The sequence below is a fragment of the Chlamydotis macqueenii genome, chromosome Z, assembly GCF_036417535.1.
Source record: "Chlamydotis macqueenii isolate bChlMac1 chromosome Z, bChlMac1.mat, whole genome shotgun sequence".
Classification (NCBI taxonomy): domain Eukaryota; kingdom Metazoa; phylum Chordata; class Aves; order Otidiformes; family Otididae; genus Chlamydotis; species Chlamydotis macqueenii.
In genome coordinates, this window is record NC_141593.1 from 37,913,901 (window position 1) to 37,935,222 (window position 21,322).

Below are 21,322 nucleotides of genomic sequence, written 5' to 3' on the forward strand. Positions count from 1 at the left end.
CCTCACCCAGTGAATCTATTTTTAAACAATCTCCAGTGCTAGGCTAGTGTTTCCTGTTCTGACAAAATCTGAAGGTAGAGATGAGAAGCTGTTGGGAGATGATCACTTCATAGGCCACATGGGGTAGCTCTCATCCATTCACAGCCCTGGCACAAGTCCTGCCTAAGAAAGGAGGTTTTAGAACTGTCCTTATAGCTGTGTTTTCAAATTAAGATTTCAGAGTATTTAATACTGCATATTGAAAAAGGAAATTACAAATCAGTATTTCCTTGCAAGGTGCACGTGAAGCTGAGAGTGGATGAATGTCCTGAGTAATATTGGGGGAGAATTTGAGGAGCGTATTGTCCCCCTCCTAACCAGTCCTGTGTTTGTGCTTGTGCTTGTGCTTGCATGGGCTTGGCTGGTTTGGTAACTCTGAGCTGTTTCTGTCACAGGAAGCCTGGCCTTTCTGGGCTTCAGAGGAAACTTTAAGCCATCCTGGATTAAGCTGTTTACTGGTCCTGCTGGGCATGGGCTCATTCAGATAGAAAAGTATATCCCTTTACAACTGGAAGAGTATGGCTGTGCCAGAGCAATCAAAAGCCGACGGAAAGACCTCGAGCTTCTGAAGAAGGCGACACGATCTCATTAAAGACTAAGATGTACATAAAAGCTGGGGAAAAAAAATGTGAACTAACTTATTTTTTAATTTATGGCATTTTAAACTATTGTTATCCAAGTAAATCATGTTATTGTCTGACAGATGTTTGCCAGCATTGACCGCTTGAATGCCAATCTGTGCACCTTCTAGTTGTACAAAATATTAAAGAATTTATTAGTATTTGTATAAACAGGTTTCAGAGATTTTTTGCAGATTTTTGTATTTACTGTAAACAAGTTCCTTCTGTTTAATACTCCTTTTGTATGTAAGAGGGTATTCATAAAAGCCTTAAATTTTTGATAACAGATGTTGTAGTGCATCTTGGATTACTTGAAAGATTAACATTAAAGTCTCTAGAAACAGCTTGAATTGGTCATTATAACTTAAGCATTTTCCTTCAGTTGTTTAGGTGTTTTCCTGAGGGTTTATTTAGCAATCAGCTCAGTTACCTTCTCATTCTGCTTTCCAAGGTGTTAAAAACCAGTTTCCCTTATGCACGCAGCTGACTCGAGAGGTTTTAACTGCAGTAAATTTTTTGCTTTGCTGTATGGGAGATGGAGAGAGGAGATTCAAAGATCCAGCCTGGGGCTTGATGAGAATTGTGTACCCTGTAACAGAGTTTAACAAGGCTGTGTGTACCAGCATGGCATACTGAGCAGATGATGACTACCGTTCTTTGGTGTCACTGTTTACTATTCACCCCTAAATAGACAGATGTCTGTAAGAGTTACTTCAGTAAACAGTCTGGGTGTTAAGGCTGCTGTCTTGGGTACAGCTTGACTTCAGCTTTTTCTTTTAAAGCTTTTAGCCAGAAGGGCAAAGCTGAGATATTGTTATTCTCAGTTTGTTACAGAACTAGGCTTCTACTCTTGTGGTGATTTGGGGTTTTTTTTTTTTGTTTTTAAGTTTTAAGGCTATGCCAGTTCTAACTTTTGAGTGATTGGGAAGAGCTCTCAGTTCATTCAGGCATGTTATGTCTTTTGCCTTAACTTTGATTCTTTTCATATACTTATTTTGCTAATTTCTATTGATTTTATATTGAGTCCATTTGATTTCTTTGGGTTTTGATGCAATTATTTGACCCTTTCTGCAGATAGTGTGAAAATAATTTAGAACTGCAGCACAGCTGCCCTTTTTCAGGATCCTAGTCTTTGAAATTAAATTTCAGAGATTGTAAAGACACATTTCATAATAGGGAACAACAGGTGCCATAGAGCTAAAATGTAAACATCATTCTAATAAAACTGACCAATCTTTTTTTTTTTTTTTTTTTTTCTTATATATGTTCTTATTCATTTTAGGTGGTATAATGTATCTGCCGTTCAGAGATGCTTTGTGTTTTGAATTCAAAATAGAGTGGCTGTTGGAAATTAACTATATGCCTATCTTCTCCAAAGAGGTTGAAAAACTATGGGGATTTATTTTTTTTTTTTTTTTTTAATGCTTTAAAGGAGAGGAGACACAGTAGCAGACCTATTATTCTGTTCAATTAAAATATGCTACCTCAGTGCTACAGTTAAACTGCCTGGTCTAGTGTAGTTTCCTGAGTGAGAGGGAACGGGAAAGGAGCACAGCACAAGAGATGAAGTTAACAAATAGATTACTGATGTTGTTTTTATTGTAAAACCAAGTTAAATGAATGATTGTGTATTGTGCAGTTGTTTTGATGCACAGTTTTCATATAATGTTTAAGAAAAAAAAGGCTTTTTGTTAATGAGAGATGTGGTAAATCTTTAAGACTAGCTATGATGTTTGGTGTTACTAATGCAGGGCAATGTGATTTAAATACTCTGAGTGCAGTAGTGGTAGTGTTTGGGGATTAAAATGGTTTTAAGACTTCTGTTGTCCTGTTGGTCATGCTCTGTGGAGAAATACCGATGAGGTAGTGACCTTCAGGCTTGTGAAGCTGGCCATTATTTATAAGATTCTACTGTTCTAAGCCATCTTGTAAAAATTGTATTTGGAAGTGTCAAGGGTATTCTGATGTAGGGCTTACTGATGGACAGTTGGACCTGAAGTTGAGGTGCTGGTCTTTTGTGTAAATTTAAACACTTGGTAAATAGCATAAATAAATTTTTACATCTGACAAGGCAATAAAATCTTTGGTCTTTTCTGTTCCTGTATTGAGTAATTTTGTAATGTGTGTTGTGTGAATATTTTATTTCAAACACTAATAGACCTGTGATGTTTATGGAGCGTATCCTATACTTCATTCAGAGACAAGTTGGGAATACTAGGAAAGGAGACACTAATGATGACTGAAGTTATGGGCCTGTCTCCAAAGTCTGTCATCTTAAAGTCTGAGCTGCTAACCGAGTATAGAGTCATGTCTGTAACTACCTGGTGGAGGAGTAAAGAAGATTCTCCATGATGCCCAGTGGCATGGGACAGGAGGCAGTGGGTACACAATGAAATGCAGGCAATTCCACATAAATAGAATAAAAACTTTCACTGAGCAGCTGGTCAAGCATCGAAACTGATTGTCTGTGGAGAAGCAGCTGTAGCTGATCTTGCTTTGAGACATGTAGTGGCCTAGGCCAGATTGTGTGCAGTTAAAATTGCCAATGTACCTAGTCTTTCTTTTCCAGTCGCACCCACTGCTGCATCCTGCAAGGGCTGAGCCACCCACTTTTCACCTCATGCCTGAAACTCAGTGAGATCTTAAAAGTGAGGCATCTCTGCCCTACACCCAGTCCAAAAGGCATTGTAACTGCCTCCTCGTGGTCAGGGTTTGTATACAAATATACTCATTTCCATTCCTTACTCACATGGTGTCATTCTGCAGTAAAGAAATTTAAAACTCACTGGGCTAGAGAAAGGAAGGTGAGTTTAAAGCTCTGATCTAATGCATAGGGGCTTTTAAAGACACATCTGGGCTCATGTTCTTGCTTCACAGGTTGTTTTTGCATTTTATTTTGTAATTATTATAGTGTGTTAAAAACAACAACAAAGAACAAAAGAATAAATTAAATACTTGGAGCAGGGACCAGATTAAGAGTACTATCAATAAGGCACACTCTCTGTCCAGGGGCACTACTGAGAGTCCACTATGTGAGGGGCTGGACACCCATCTCTGAAGAGCCAGGATGATGGCAAGGACCTGCTTTAGGAAAAGGCAGACTTAATTCTGCATATTGTGGAACTGCAGTGACACCTGAGGCACCAGATAATCTCTGACCTAGGACATGAAAATAAGTTTTCCCATTTGGGGCAAGTCTGTGATTTCCTCTGCTTCCCCTCAACTCTTTTTCACATTACACAGGGAGGGTGTACACCTGAGAGCAGTCACCCAGCTCTGACTGGAAATCCTGGTCCACCGGTTTTGATGATAGCTGTAACGTGTGGTGCAGTGGTCAATGAAGGCCAAAAGGGGTCATGGCTAGATTTGTTCAAGGTGATCCTGGTGTCATCCTAATGCTCAAACATTTATGAAGTGCAGAGAAAAGCAGTAACTTCTGAACTTCAAGACTGCATTTATGTGAGCTTTTTCCACCTCTTCTGAACATATTTGTTCTAGCATTTATGAGAAGGTTCTGTCTTTTCCAAGAGCTCACGAGTATATGTTTCTTCTCTAATGCCTTCTTTTTCTCCTGTTTCTTATGCCAATTAAGACTCTAAAATAATACTGTAGTGGTTTAGCCCGAGTCATCGCACAGTTTCTTGCTCCCCCTCCCCAGTGGGATGGGGGAGAGAACTGGGAAAAAAGGAAAACTCATTGGTTGAGGTGAAGACAGTTTGCTATAGTAGCAAAGGCAAATGACAATAATAACAATGTAAGGATACTAAAATACACTAAATGAACAATACATGATTTCTCACCTCCCAGTGACCGATACAGCCCATCCCCAGCAGTAATCATGGAAATGAAACCAAGCAGCAAAGGAGTGAGAGGGAGCCAAAAATTGATGCCAGTGATGCCCCTCCACTGGCCAACTCCCACTTATATACTGACTGTGACGTTTATGGCATGGAATACTCTCTCTGGCCAGTCTGGGTCAACTGTTCAGGCTGTATTTCTCCCAGCTTTCTGTACCTGTACATTAATGAGACCTGGAAAGCCGGACAGTGTCCTTGGTCTCATTAACAACAACTCATATCATCAACATTCTTCACACCTAAAATCCAAAACACAGTGACTACTGAGAGGAAAATTAACTTCATCCCTGCCAAAACCAGGACAAACACTCAGTATTGAAGGACGTAAGGCCATCTTTGGCTTGAGAGAATTTTCGAGCTTTTACATCATATGGGCTGGGAGTGCCGCAATTTTGCATATTAAATTGTATTAACAATTGTAACTTGCTGAAAAATAAAAGGCGATAAAAATCTGAAAAATGGATTTTGGGTACAATAGGAACAATTTGAGGAGAGAGCAATCTCGGGATCTCCTGAGATCAGCCTTGCCTTTTCTAATGTGTCACCTTGTGCCTGCTTTTGTGTCCTTCCCTTAACTCATACTGAAAAAATCCAGAGGCTTGCACTTTTCTTGAAAGGTTTGTGGTTGTCGTGTTTGGTGTACTAGAGAGAAATTGGCTTGATCAGAGCACAGAGAAATTTCAAAGTAATCAATCTATATAAACTTTGTCCTTAAAGGCCAACTTTTTCACTTTTCTGATTTCTATTGTATTCAAAAGTACAAAGCAGTTTTAATTGCCATGCCTGAGAGGCAAGTTCTTTCTTTCATCTTTGTCCAAGTTGAATAGAATGACAACTGAATATCTTGATTTATGTTTCTTTCCTCAGGAAATGTCCTTAGAACATGCAATGGCCTGTCTTTATATATAGCTTATTCTAAACAGAACATAAAAACAGAGTGATATTTCAGAATGGTTTCTTTGTGTGTTTAAGTTTATAAGTAATAATGCTGTACTACAATTGCTATAAACAATTACAAATGCAACTATTTCTTTCTTGTGCACAATTTCCAGTGCCAAATTCAGTAGATACACGAGGATCGGTTCAGGGTGTGTTTTATGTAATTGGTAGCTTTTAGGGATGTGTGTCAGATGATGACGTGTCATCTTTTTAACATCTGTGAGGTTCTTCAGCAGAGGATGGTTTACTCCATCTGCAGGGTGTGAACTATGATCTAACAGTTTTCTTCCATCTCTGATGCAAATGACTGGTGCATGTTCTCAGTAATAGCAGACAACATCACAGTTATTTGTGGTCTCTTATTATTTCTATTTCTGAGAAATAATTCTATGATGAGCATCACTCCTAGTATATATTGCACATTTCTGCTTTTAATAGTTTTTTTTTAATAGTGTAATAGAAATTTCCATAAGGCAGCATGTTCTGGGTTAATTTTTTCTTTTTAATATTCCTATATTGATATCAGATTTTTCTGTCCTTCACAACAGTGAAATGCAAAGAATTAGAAGATCTGAGTATGGATACTCACGTAAATTATAGCAACATCCACAATTAGCATTGGGTTCCTTCTGCTCGATAGGACACAAATGTGAGATAAGGGTTCATGTCAGGCTTTAACTGTTGGACATGGAAGAAAACAAATGAAAGTTCAAGAAAAATTTGTTTCCAATCTCTTTTCCGTGTAAGCCTTGTATGCCTTTCTCCTTTTGCTTTGTAGGGACAGGGTTCTGCTCACTATTTCCCTCTTAGTCCATAAAGATTGGGATGCTGCTCTGGTTAAATATCCTGTTCCCATAGAATTTTCCATTTCTGATATTCCTGATGTTCTGCTGCCTGTGGATTTTTCTAAGTAGTTGTCTATCCTTCTTCTCCATTAACTCTATTTCCAAAGCACCTTGGGGAGTGAGTTGGATCTCTCCTGTTCTCCCACCCTCTTAGTCTACCCAGCCTGACTTGAGTTCAAAAATGTCATCTGTCTCTTTTAACAGAGACATTGCTTGAAATATACTTCTATTAAATTCTCTTGCCCCCATGACTCAAATTGTAGCAACATGGTCAAGATCAGAGAGATGCATGGAAATATTTTGCAAATAAACATCAGGTGTGGGGACACTGCTTGTGACAAACTGAAGGAATTAACAGCACACAACTTGTGTAAAAACGTTGATCTCCGCGGACTATTTTTGTGAGCAGTGTTGCTTGCTGAGCATTAAATAGACCCTTCGTAATCTGGGAGTCAAACTGTGTCTGAATTCTTCCACAGGTGTAGTATTCAATGAACCAGAGGAAACACTTTACACTCCGGAGTATGGAATTAGAATGAGCACCAATATGAAGCTTGGAAATGTTGATATCCACTCCTTATAGGAATAAATGGCTGATTTTTTTCTTATGATACTTCAGTCTCATTATGTTCACACTTAAGTCACTGTGCACTCTTCCCTCTCCCTGCCCCAGGCAGTCCTACACAAACTCCGTGACATCACTGTCAATAGTGACATACAAGCCAGTTTCTAAAATTAAGCTAATAAATTAAGTTCACACTAATAAGCATATGCCTAGCAGTTACTGATTAAACAAGTAGTAAACCAGGGTCTTAAGTGAACCGCAGTTTCTAGATTTATGTGTGTTTGATATATGAGTGTGTAAATAACTGTATTAATCTATTTCCCAAAGTAGATGCTAAAATTACAAAAATATTTTTGCATGCAAGCAGTTCTCCTCTTTCCCTGTGAAAGCCTGGTGGTTAGGATCTGTGAAAGAGTAAATGACATCGCAAATTGCCAGAAATCTATACTGAAGTTGTTAAGGAAGGTTGTTGCAGGAGGGCCTCAGGACACAAAGTCTTAATAGGGAGCTTGCTTAATAGGGAAGCAAAAGCTCTGTTAGGAGCACAGTGTGTTGTAAGTTTGAGTCAGTCATGTTCTCCCTCTCACAGGTGAATATACATACGCTGAAACCAATATGCAAAGCCACATCTATAGTTAACCAAATTCTGATCAAGCAGTTAAAAAGATTCAAACACTCTGCGTCTTGACTGTAAACATTAGCAATTCTTAGAAATGTTATGCAAAAGTAATAAAGTTGAACAGAGGCATGCCATTAGCAAATGGCAAGAGTATACTTGCAATGTGAAAGCACAAAGTGAGACATTTCTCATTAGGCAGAGGCACAACAATATAGGTGCAGGCAAACCCTTGATCTCTAAAGACAGTCATTATCCTTGACATCTTCGTGGTGTTTTAAAGTTGTCATTCCCTAAATGCTTAAGCCGTGAATAATCAACTACATGAGCTTAAGGTAAGAGGAATAAGTGTTTGAATCTAAGTGTGTTTTTTTGTTCATGAGAATTGTTGCAGAAGTAATTTGGCAATGTGTACATAAAGAGTGTTTAATTTTGCTTTTCTTTTTGTAGTCTATTACCTCTTGCTTTAACTTCTCCGTCTTGCAAACCAAGTCCTTACACTGGATCTGTAAAGCTCCTTCTTATACAATTAGTGAACACAACTGCATGCAGAGGGGCCATCAGTGAGCTTTTTGAGATAAGGAAACCCAGCAAAACTCTTTCCCGAGGTAACTATGGGTAGGGCGGGGTGTGAGTTTTGTGTGTGCTCACTGACACTTTTGCAGATTTATCAGCATCTTCCCTAGCATTGATACATTTGCAGTAGTATGGCTTATTTTTCATGTGAGACAGATAAGTTGCATGCATATAATGGTACATCTTTTTTTTTGGAAGATGGAAAGCCAATTATACTGGTACCGAGAAAATGCAGTCCACATGTACACACATAATGCATTGGGAATTAGGTACCTAGATCTTCAGGACTAGTTTTGAAATCCAAGGCAGTAATTATATATACAAATAGCCAAGTAGCCAAAGCTCATCCAGAAAGCTTCTTTCATTGGGTGTGCAGAGACTATCCTAGAGAAAATGTGGAGGCATCACAGAATACCCAGAAAGTGAGCTGATTCATCATGGAAAACAAATAAATAAATGCTGGTATGGTTTTTTTTTTTCAGATAAAGTATGCAACAAACAGGAATTAGTTCCCATGCAGGAAACAGCTCTTCCGTAAAAGGGGTCAGGGAACAGCGTGTATTAGGCCAAGGCAGTGGCAGAGCATACAAAACAAGTACAGCGGCTACTGATTTCCTTCCTCTGCCATGCCACAGCGTAATTTATTGCAGAGCTGCAGTAAAGCAATTGCTCCAGCTTTTTACGCAGATGTCACTTCTGATTCAGATGGAGAGTAAAGCATGTTCTCCTCCTAACAGATACTTAGGTCAAAAGGTACTGGCGATGGAAAAACAAATTCAGGTGGCTGAATCTATTTCCTATCAAAATAAATTTCTCTGAGGTATTACCAGAAAAAGGGAAGTTCTCTTACAAAGGAAATTGTTCAAGAAAAGATTGGCTACAGAGTGCTTCGACTAAAGGAAGTTACATTTTTGTACCTCCAGTTAGCTAGCTCTCATGAAGCACAAAACCCGAACCTTGCCCTACTGGTTTTACAAGCACTGCCAACAGATGCAGAAAAGCCCTCCCGTGGATGCTGTGGTCTCGCATTTGAACGAAACACGCACAAAGCTCCCAAAGAGAAGCAAAGGTGTCACATCTGCCTGGCCAGAGCCAACAGCCAGTGAAAGCCAGGATGCAGCTGAGCAAGCCCAGAAATAAAAGAGAATCTGTAGCCAAGTATTTCTCAAGTGAAAGGTTTTGGAGTGAGGCTTCTTGAAGCACAACTTTTCTTGAGCCTCTTAGGAGCATTGACTACTGCAGGGTAGGTCAGACCCTGGGACGCTGGAATTTCTTTGCAGAAGGTGTTTTTGGCGTGTCTCAGCCGCGGCCTGGGGTGGTGAGCCGAGAGGAGCCAGTCTGGGAGGAGCAGTCACTTGCTGGGGTGTTCGCAGCTCCAGTGCGCTTGGGCCCAGAAGAGGCAGCACCGAATGGCGGGGATCTCATACTGCTTTACTGCTTGGCACCTGCCCAGCAGCTATTGCATCCTCCTAACAACATCTCCCTGCCAGGCAAAGCAGCAAAGAAAGGTTTGCCATCACATTAACTGATTAAGGTGAAGCTGCCATAATAAGAAGGGGGTCAGTTTAATTAACGGGTTAATGTGAGCCTCTAAATTGAAATCTCAGTGAAGAGAATTAGAATAACCTCTGGATGAACTTAGTTGGAGCTATCTGCTGAGCTGCGCATTAAGAAACATAAAGCGTGGGTTGTTTTGAGCATGGATGAAAGGGTGTCTTGGGTGGGAGCGCAAGGGAAATGAAGGAAGGATTAAAAGAGACAACACAAATTACTGAAGAAGAGATTTTTCTTGCCTCTTAGCTCCTACTCCATCTTCAGCATTGAATTCCAGATGTTCCCCGCTGAAAATCTCAAACAGATGTCCATCTTCAAGCAAAAACCTGTTGAGTAAAATCTGAGGCTACCTCTTAACACGACTGGGGATCACAGTTTAATTAACCAGCAAAGATGTTCTCAGATAGCTCTGCCACAGCTCTCTTGCCATTTTACATTGTAATTAAAAACACAACAACAAAACCTAAGAAGCTGTTGCCTCTTGAACAAAATGCGGCAACAATGCATTGGAGACTAGGAGAAATTGAACTCAGTTGGGAGGTAGGAATCTGGTTTTCTTTGCTAACTAGTTTTTTTTTTTCTTTCAAAGCTGTGCTTCCTTCAAAGTAATGGCTATTAGTCTGTGGACTCTAAAAAGCAGATCTGCATGGCAATAAAGATAGCTTCAGTCTTTCAGTATCAGACTGAAAGGTACAGACGGAGACCAAGGATGGCAACTGCATTGGGATTTTTGGTGACAGCTGATAATTGGCTGCTCAAAAAATGCTGTAGCAGACCCTACAAAGTTGTTTATTCCTAACCCAGTGTCTACATATCTTCTTTAAATACTGTACAGGGGCTCAGTCCCCATGCCTTTCCTAGCACGACGTGTCAGAAGGGGCCATTGCTACCTCTGTCATCTGAGTCCTTTCTTCCTTGCCTGTTCCAAAGTTCTTCAGTTTTTCTACAGATGTAAAATGTCTAAAGCTCATTCGTCAACATTAGTTCAGCCTTAAACATCCACTAGATGTTCTTCTCTCTTGCTCTTAGTCATCCTGGTTTCCCACGCCCATTAAGGAAAAAAGGCAGTCAGCAAAATGGCACTTATTATTAACCCTTCCCCTTCCAGCAGAAGGGTGAGGTTAAACACTAAAACTCAATATAGACATAAACTAGAGAACCTTGATAAAAATCAAGTTTTTGGACTTTCTACTGCCTATTTTGAAAGACTTTCCTCCATCTATGCGAGGGAAAGGCATTTCCACTAGCATTTATGTCTGTGTCAGTAATGTCAGCAACCCTTTCTGAGGTTTCTGTTATGAGCCGTGCTGCGCAGTTTACACAGCAGAGCAACAAAATTGGAACTAAAATGGTTCCCAGCTACATTACTGTGAAGGGAAAAGCTAAGGTCCCAAACAGCATTTCAAAGTTACTTTTATCGTTTATATGTTGAACAGGAATTATATTATTCTTATGCCAGTTTGTGGGTGTCTTTTTTAAACGTTGTTTATTTTTTCATGTAGGGCTTTATATTTCAGCAGAGGGCACTGTGACCTTGCTTAGAACTCAATCTGTTAGTTGGGCCATTTGAGCATGGAAAAAAATTATACCATTTTTCCTCAGCATCAGTCTTTTAATCACAGGGTTATATATGCAGGATTTACTTATTCTCCATTTTAATCACTGCCTCATCATCGTGGCTAAAAGACTGGAGGCAACTGAGAAAAACCACTTCATGGAATTGATATATTCAAAATTAAAAAATCTCCTTTTCTGTAGGGAAAATTAGCTAAATAAAGTCTTGGACTTTTTTTTCCTCTAGGGTAACATAGTTTCTCACAGTACAACCCCTGGTGCAGGCTTTTTAACAAAGACTTTACAGCAGCTGCTCTATCAGAGGCTAACAAAAAAAAAAATCCCCTTCAAAACTCCCAGACCACACTAATGTGTACAAGTCACTGAAGCACAACCTGCTGTTCTGTGCATTACCACTCACAAAGGGCAAAGGCACCAAACCCACCTCTGCTGCAATTAAACCTGGGAGAGGCCAGGACAGATCGTAGGGTTGGCATCCCTGCTTTCCTCCGGGAGCCAAGCCCAAGCTGCAAGCCTCAGCCGGCGCCTGGCTTCCTTTGGGGCTCAACTCTAGCATTTCAGCACCAGCCGGTTGGCTTCTGAGGCTTGTTTTGGGTCTTGGCTGCTGAGTGAGTAGCTAAGCACTAGGAACGTGCTGCAAATGAGTAAGAAGTGAGGAAAAAAGGAAGGAGGAAGAGGGTGTCCACCACCTGCCCCCTCCCCCCCCACCAGGCTGGGACACCTGGTGTTTACACTGGCTTGCCTGGCTGTGGAGCGTTTCGCGATGAGCATCTCACGGCTGCAATGGGAGGTGCAGTTATCGGCGGCAGAGGCAGTGCCAGAGGGTGCCCCGTGGTGCAGCGTTTGCATTGCCCACTGCAAGCCAGCAGCATGCCCTGGCCCTAACCAAAGCTACACCAACAGCCAGGTCTCCAGCCTTGCGGAGCTGGCTGCAGGGCTGTCCGCGATTTGTCAAATGATGTGAATGGAACAACTCCTGTGTGGATAGAAAGCAAAGGTGTGGCTTCCAGTTGCACTTTTACACGCTCAGTTTATGCGGCTGCTACACAGAAAATGCCAGTAAAAGGGTCGTAATAGCAAGAGATCTTACATGTGAGGCAGTTCAGATAGCTGAAAATATTCCATAAAAGATACATCAGTTGTTCTTTCTGGTGTGTATGCGAATATTTGTAGCTATCAACAATTAAAAGATGAGGTCAGGGTAAAGAAGAGAGACTAATGTAGGCCAGTAATCCCATCTTTTAAATTTTCTGCCTTGAGTGGTTTATATCCAAAACTTTCAGCTGCAGTTTTGTCCAAAGGTGTTATTTGTATCCCTCACAGATCATACATAACTTGGCAGGAGGTACAGCAGTTGCTTTGAGCTCCCCAACTAGGTAAGCTCATTTAAGGTATCTCTATTTGGTTCTCATGGTAGCATATGTCTGAGGAAAAACAATTTGTTTTCTAAGAATGACCCTCTTCTTTCCCTCTCTCTCTTAGATTAAACATGGTGTTTTTGCAAAGCATAAATACAAGCACCACTCATACTTCAGACTGCAGGATTATAATCCTGGGTGCTACGGAGTGCTGTGATGCTAGACACCTATTATTTTTTGTGACCTGTGACCTGCTCTGTGTGGTTGACCAGCTCGTGTTGGTTGTGATGCATTTATACACTGCTTATACCAAAAGACCTCTGGGAATGTCAGGCTCCTTGTGGTTTACAGGCATCTAATACAGTGCTGGAAACAGGTGATACAAAGAGGGGACTTCCCTGTGGGCAACATGGTAAGGGCCTGCCATGCTGGAGTCAAAGGTCCTGAGAGTTATTTCTAGCCCCATGGGTACGCAACATACCTGACAAGCACAATAGTTATCCATTGTTTGTGGCAAAATTGCCCACCACCTTGCTGACAGGCAGTCCTACTAGAAGCTGTCAGCAGGATTCTTCTGAGACAACTGTTTCTTCACAACATATTAAATAACAGATCTACCTGCACGTATGTGGTGGTTTAGCCCGAGTCACCACCCAGCTTCTCACTCACCATCGCCCTACCCAGTGGGACAGGGGAGAGGAATTGGGAAGAAAGGAAAACTCGTGGGTTGAGATAAAAACAGTTTACTAAAACACTAAAAACTACAAAAATGACAGAATATAAGGATATTAATATGTACAAAATGAACAATATACGATTTCTCACCACCTGATGTCCGAATGACTGACGCAGCCCGAGCAGCAACCACGGAAACGACACCAAGCAGCAAGCAAAGGAGGGGAAAGCAAGCTAGCAAGGTAGAGGGAACGATGCCAGCAAGCAAGAGAGAAGAAAAGGATAGCAAGGGTGCCCAAATGGACGCCAGAATGGATGCTCACTCACATGGACAACTCCCACTTATACATGACGTTTGTGGCATGGAATACTCTCTTTGGCCAGTTTGGGTCAATTATTCTGTCTGTCTTTCGTGCAGCTTCCCGCATCTGCACGTTAATGAGACTTTAATGAGACTTGGAAAGCCAGACAGTGTCCTTGGTCTCGTTAACAACAATTCATATCATCAGAGTGTTTTTATCAATATTCTTCACATATGAAATCTAAAACACACCGGCTACTGAGAGGAAAATTAACTCCATCCCTGCTGAAACCAGGACGATGTAAAAGCCGTATGCCACACAGCAGTGACCTCTAGCTAATTATTGTTCCTGTTCCACCCACTGCACCCACGGGAAGAGTTGCAGCAGTTCAATTTCTCTGACCTTTTCTATGTCTTTGATTTTGGGGTAAACATGACAGCTGAAACTAAGAGGGATGCTCTGTGACAATGTGAGAACAATGTCTTGGTATTTGCTTCTGTTTTTCATTTGACACGTTACCACCCTTGCTGCATTCAGAAGATTGACGGGTTTCACTGCGTGGCTGCATTTGCCTGGTACCATCCCCCACTGCCCCCCAGCAATAACCTCTGTGGCCCCTCTGGCCAGGATGGCAAAATCAAGCAACTTCAAAACCAGACTGACTGGTTTATGATTCTAAACGATGCGATTCCCATCATGTCCAAAAGCCTCTCCGTTATGTCTTCTTGTGATTCTGTAGGCAGTGCTGGCTCCAAAGAAAGCAGTCTCGCCTCTGTACACTTACAATAGAGCTGCCACTTACTCTTTTAATTGTTTTTTTTTTTGTCTTGTGAAATAGACAAAGAAATCCTACCTACTGCACTGCCTTTTACTTGCCACCCCCAGGCCTGTACAAAATGGGAGGCATGGAAAATAAGGTTAGATGTTTAACTCTTCTTGAAAATGTCTTAACATATGGTAAGCAGAAGGAGGAAAAGAGACACACTCTGCACCTGGCTTGAAAAGGAACAGGTGATGCTCACAGTGATGAGAACAAACCATGGCATGACTGGCATAGTGAAGGTGGAATTTATGTAGCCAAGTTGTCATTTATATCTATGGATTTACCAAAAAATATGTTTTTCTGTTGAGTTCTAATAATTTGTAGCAAATCTGTTGCAACAGAAATGAGTTAGAACTCCAGTTTGCCAGTGTAAATAGCATTTCGGTCATGAAAGATCATCACCTGACATTTTTTATGGGTTCAGTTGCAAACTGCAGCTGTGAAAGCAGAGCCATGCCCTGTCAGCAGACTGCAGAAAAAACTTGAGTTTGGTGTAATGGCATTTAACAGAGCTGTGTCTGAGTGGAAGACATAGTCTGAGAAGTGAAGATGAGCAGCTGTGGTGCAAAGCAGGTGCTGGAGACAGGAGAAATGTTTGCTCAAGGTTGAGTGGCCCCATCATCTTCAGGAGTGGTCAGGAGGACACAAGCAGGAGCTGGCGGAAACATAGCATTGCCGACAGCAGCCATGGGCGACATGGCCCATGGAGCTGGCTGTCCCAGGGCTAGAGCAGGGTGTCCAGGTGCCCCATCGGAGGAGCTCCCTGTGTGCAAGCAGGTACCCCTTGCGAGACCTCCCCCTCAGCTGCATGCTTATGCCACCCTTCTGCCATGGCCATCGACAGACAAAGCAGCAGCCACACAAGCTTCTGCCGTGGCCATCGGCAGACAAAAGGACAGCAAGCTCCCACGACGCAGAAGAGAGGGCAAGGAGACTATAGTGGGGAGGTCACAAAAGAGAAAGAAAACCCAGTTCATCCTTTGTTCCCCATCAGCTCCTTTCCTGTCTTTATTTCCTTACATACTGCTCCTGCAAAGGCAGGGTCTCTCCCAGTTTCCGTATCAATTACACTAATTATGCTGATAACTCTGAATATACTAATTCATTTAAACCATCAATTCTATCTGATTCTTTCCTTGCAAATGGTTTTAATGCCTCCTTCAAGGCTTAATGTTCTTCTCTTTTCAAATATTGCAGACTCTTTTATCATGGCTATATTTTGATTTAAAAGTGGTGCAAGGGTGTTATTAAATTCTGATTATTTATTTTGTAAACACTTTTGCCTAATTTAGGTCTGATAGCTGTGAAAGTGATCCCCCCTCACACAACATTGGCTGTAGTTTCTCATTATTATTTGTGCACAAATCGACCTATTCTTGCCAATTTCTTTCTGATCTTCCCCTTCTCCTTCTCTCAATCTTTAATACAGTTCAGCAGATTTTTGGTAAGCCCACTCAGCAGTATTTTTCACAACAGATTTTTGTAACATCTGCTGCTGTGTACACAGACTGAGTCTAGCTATTAGAATGTCTCTGGATGACAACACGTACATTTCCTTGTGTAATGGATGCCCCATCCCTGGAATCGTTCAAGGCCAGGCTGGATGAGGCTCTGAGCAACCTGATCTAGTCAGGGATGTCCCTGCTTCTTGCAGGGGGGTTGGACTAGATGACCGTTGAAGGTCCCTTCCAACTCTAACTATTCTATGATTCTATGATTGTATGAATACAAAGAGAGATGGCTGAAAATTGCAAACCTGTTTTCTGAACACTGAGATGCTAGTAAATCTTTGCAGGCTCTGGATGTTGTGATTGAATGTGACCTTATTCTTCAAGCAGAGGTTTGCTCCTCTTAGTCTAAGCAGGGTACAAGGCAATCAAAGCTTTCCTAAAATTTGTTGAATATGAAAAGAGTGGCATGATAAGGAGACTAAAACCTTCAGTCAGCCCGACAGCAGCTGCCCTCAAAAGTACGTCCTTCAAACCCACCAGTTTACAATCTAAGCACATGTTTAACCCAGCAGGCAACACAGTATTATAAACGCTCTCAAACATAGTGTAGAGCCAAGAGCAGCAGACTGTGTTTACCTCAAGACCTAGCTTTGTTACCCTGCAATGCTGATGGCATGACAATCTGCAGGCATATTCACACAGAATCATAGAATCACAGAACACCTCGAGCTGGAAGGGACCCACAAAGATCAACTCCCTGCTCTTCGCAGGACCACCTAAACCTAAGTGATATGAGAGAGAGCATAATCCAGAAGCTCCTTGAACTCTGACAGGCCTGGTGCTGTTTCTTTCCTGCGGAGCCTGTTCCAGTGACCCTGTTTGGTAGTACCAGGATCTGAGAAAGTGATGTCATTTTGAAAAAGTCTTTCTGTGAGAAAGGCATCCATTTTGACATCTGCTGCTTTGTAACAACTCTGTTTCTCAATTAGGTGTTCCTGCTTCGCAATTGCTGGTTTTGTATTGTGGCAAGAGTTTTAATGGTTGCTTTTACCAGGAGAGAAATGTTAGACAGGTAATTATGCCAATATAGACAATTTTAAATGTTATTTTCTGCAGGCAAGAGGTACTGTTCAGATACTGAGGTACTGTCAGAGTGAAAATGGATGCAAATGGATAGATCTTTAACAATACAAATATCTGCAGGATCCTGGTGGTAACTTTGGCTCTCAGTGCTCATACGCAGCGTGCACTGCAGCTGCTCTGTCATGCCCTCATTTGCTCAATTTGAAGTACCATCAGATTCGTGAAATTATCTCCCTTCCATGGGAGATAATTACATGAAAGCTTTTGCATCCAAACTCCGATTTCATCCCCTTGTTGGTGCAGAAGGCTTTTCTCTGTTTAGCTCAATATCAGTTTATCACATATCATATTAACAAGGAAATCTCCTTTCCTGAAAACAAACTTTTCTGTCACATAGCTCTGCGTCCAGTAAATAAATCTCAAATGGAGATTTTGGGGAAAAAATGTTTTGAAGCAAGATTTATTTTTTCATCAAATAGCTTCAAGCTATTCCAGTTAACCATGCATATCACTATTTCAACTTTCGCTGTTTATGTTGGACCTTGTAAGTAACTGAATTTTACTTATCATGACTTAGTTCTGGGGAACTTACAGAACAAATAATTTTTCCTTTTTTCCTCCTTTGTTTTGCTTCTTGTCTCTGTAGTATTTCTCTCTTATTTTTGTGGTTGTTCCTTTCTCCTTGTTTTGCAAAAGTGACCTGGACACAAAATAGACTTGTACAGAAGGGTGCGTTCTATGCCTAAAAGCTGACATACAGATGGAAGTGTTGATTGCAGAGTGTACAGGTATTTGCAATAGGTAAGTACAGCAAAGAAGCGGTATCAGTAGCACACTACTGTGTACTAGCATTCTGCTAATCAGTGTAACCTAATCAGCAGCAGAACTGATGGAAGCCACTGCTTTGATATTTGCATAGGAAAAGGGAAATGATGCTCAAGCCAGAAGCAGTTTATAGACTGAGTACCCTTTTTTCCTCCCTAATTTCCATGGATGCCAGAGGCAGACAGCCCTGTAGGTGTTAATGGCAGCGACCCCATAACCATTGCCTTTTCCTTCTGACTCTGGTGCCACTCTGCTGCTCAGCTCGTTGGGTGCTCTTACCTGCAGCCCCACAGCTGCTTTCTGCTCGCAGCTCCGTATCCTTTCACACAGGCCCTGGGGACAGTGTTCCCCAGAGCCCCCAGTGAGGTACTTTCCCCGCCGCTGTTGATACGCTGTTGGTCCCATGGCCTTGCACATGCTCCCCATGTGCTGTTGTTACGGTGGCTTCTCATGGGAAGTGGTTGCCGATGGCATGGGATTAATTCCTTCCTTTCCCTGTCTTGCAGCTGCAGCTCTGGCTTTCGTTTGGAGGCACACCGGAGCTCGCGCTAGAACATGCTCCTGGCAGCAGTCACGGCAGCATAACCACAAGCAGCCAGCAGGGACTTCAGGAAAGTCCTGGTGAAAACCTGTAGTGTTAATATGAGGAAGTGTTTTGAGGTATATAATCTGCTGCATGAGAGAGGACACCTACACCTGGAAGGATGTTCCTCAGAGGACACCCTAGGACTTTCTTCTCTTTCTCCTTGCCCCTCTCCTTTTTTGCCTAATTTTTATCTATAAGTAACTTTGACCATTAGCGTTGATAAATGTCACAAGCTACAGACCCTGCCCACACGTCTTTGTGGATGGGAAGCTGTCTCAATAAATTTTGTACAGCAACTTTTTTCCAGTGCTGTGAATTACTGAGAAGAGATTTTTGTGATATGCCGTACTTAAACTTGGTAAGAATCTTTATACGTGCTTTATTTGTACAGCATGCTTATCAGTCCTGACCCTGGAAAAGAGATGAAGGTTTCTGGAGCAAAATAAGTCGCATCCAGTCAGATTCAGCTATCACAATCAAACCCATTATCTAATTAAATGTCATGCTGGGCTGCTGCCACCAATGGCTAGATTTAACAGGTTAGCCTTATAATTCTTCTGCTCCATGTCCTATCTGGGAGCACAGGTACAGCTGTCTTAAAAACTTCTTGTTCCTGTCTACCTCTTAGAGTGCTTCAGTGATCAAGTAGCTAAGAGATTTCACAACATTTCATTAACAGCCTGACTGAAAAATAGATTTTTCCTTATTTCTTTATGCCTTCCCTTAAAGATTCCAATATATTTTTCTATTATTATATTCTGTTCTTCCCTCTTCTCACTGACTACATTCAAGAAAGAAAATTATGTTCCCTGTAAGCCATTTGCTCCTGTAAGCCTGTTCTGGCATAATTGTTTTTCTGTGAGTAGGCATATCACACATTCATAAATTAGCCTTAAAAAAAACCCACAAACTAATGAACTTCAAGATGTTCTGTAATGGTGCATGCTGGAGTCTCGTAAGAAAAACATTTCATGTCAAATGCAAAAGCACTGGTAGAGATACGGTTCTTTCATGACTCTTTCAGTTTGTGAAGACCTGTGCAAAAGTAAAATATTTTGATTGATAAAAGTCATGCTCACATGGGCCCACTGAAAAATATTGCACATGTAGTTGTGATGCAGCATCTACCACATTGGCCAACTGATACAAAAGTGTTACTATTTTCACAATAGAAGTTCATATCTGACTTTAGGGCTTTTTTGCTCACTCCAAGGTTTTGTAGACATGTTAAAAAGATAGACAAGTTTAGGGTAAGAAGGATCTCCAGTCCTCGTATGTGCTATTAGGTCCCATTGAAGTCTTCTTGGCTTTAAGAAGAGAAGGGTAAGGAAACATTTAGTGCTCTCTACAGCCACTCAATGGCCCAGTTGGAGAAATTCCCACCAGAAACTAGGGAAAAATCTTTCTCTAAGGGTGATCTTGGGTCAAGTCATGTGGAGAGTTGATGGTATCTCTGCCCTTGAAGCTATTAGAGATGTGACAAGCCCTGAGCAAGCTGCTTGAACCAGCCCTGACTGAGCAGAGGGTTGGACTAGAGATCTTGTGGGGCCCCTCCAGCCTCCCAGCTTCTGTTCTATGATTATAACAGCCCTCCATTTCCTCTTCTCTTTGCCAGGCTGAACCAATGCGCCCCCCTCAGCCCCTCCTTGTATGCCTGGTACTCCTGCCCTGTAACCACGTCAGTGAACCCCCCTGCTCATTTACAGACATCTCTCTGGTGCTGGGGAGCCCCAGACTCCCTTCCTTCAGCCTGATACTGCCAGGTATGTGCTTGGCCTGTACTGGAGCAATTAGTCTCAATACCACTTAAATATCTCCCAGGATGCAAAATATGCAGTGCTTTTATTTGGACTAGTGAAATCTTTTGCTATTCAATAACAGAAGGAGTAATTCCGGTTTGAATTTTGGAAGACTCATCTAATTTTTCGTAGTTGTAGTATAACAACCTGATTTTATATAAATGAAAAGATACACACATATGTATGATTATTCAGTCTTTTTCCCTCAATTACAAACATATGCCTTAAAAATATTGCAAGTGCAGCTATGGAAACCCTTTGAAAACTTGGCACCTTGTGCTTAAATTATTGAACTATCATTCTAGATAATCTGAACATGTTTATATTGCAGAATACTTAAACTATACAGCTCAACACAGTCTTTTGGCTCAGTCTTTGTCTTATTTTAGAAGCTCATAATATAATTTGAGATCTTGTGTGAAGACAGCAGTGTAGCATATGTATGACAGTCTCTATTTGGCCTAATCTTAAACTAGACTTAAAACTTTACCTCAGCAAACACAGCAGGAGCACATATTCAGGGAGGGAAGTATAAGTAAAAATTTTGCAAATTATTTTCGCTAGCAGTTTTTAAATAGCAAGAATTGCTACCTTGCCCATGACTTTTAGAACATTTCACTGAATGCAAGTCATCAGATGAGGTTTGTAGGTATTATTAACTCTTATGTGGACCCAAGCCTTGAGTATGCAGCATAATGTTGAAGTATTAACATGAAATCAGAGTTATATTAGCAGTCCAATTTCTCTACGGATAAACTTTCTTTATTTGTTTTGGCCTATCTTTCTCTCTCTTTGAAATAAATTTAACACCATCTGGAAAGCAGCACGCGCTATTTCACTATTAGCATCCACTGTCTTGTTTTAATTTTACTGTAATACATTGATAATCACAGCTGCATTTTATGCACAAAAAAAAAAAGTTTTAGTTTCCTGAAAATATTAGCTGTAAGGAAATAAATAGCTGAAATGGTGCAGCCATGGTAGGTAGGTGTGCAAATGAGGCCAAGCTTATGGAGACGGGTGTATAGTTTGTGGGGAGGGAGAAAGCTCTATTTTGAGTCAATGTGAGAGTGAAAAGGTGTTTGCTGTCTTTCAGGAAAGCTTTGGTTACCTGGAGAGTGAAAGTTCTCTTCCTGCAGAGGTAGTCTTTGAATAGGAAAGTATGTAGTTTCATTTGTATTTCTTTAAGAAACAGTGTCCCCTGTGTTCTGCTAACTGGTAAGTTCTCTCTAGG

At 41.3% G+C, this 21,322-nt stretch overlaps 1 protein-coding gene across 3 annotated transcripts in view; it reads left to right on the forward strand.

The window, feature by feature from the left end:
- Window positions 1-2,753, forward strand: part of CEMIP2 (cell migration inducing hyaluronidase 2) — a 48,990-nt gene extending 46,237 nt beyond the window's left edge. For all 3 annotated transcript variants that reach the window (XM_086770782.1, XM_086770786.1, XM_086770785.1), the window contains exon 24: window positions 435-2,753. In XM_086770782.1, coding sequence (XP_086626908.1) covers window positions 435-631 — 197 coding nt within the window. In that variant the 3' untranslated portion in view covers window positions 632-2,753. The remainder of the gene's footprint in view (window positions 1-434) is intronic.
- Window positions 2,754-21,322: the final 18,569 nt, after the last annotated feature.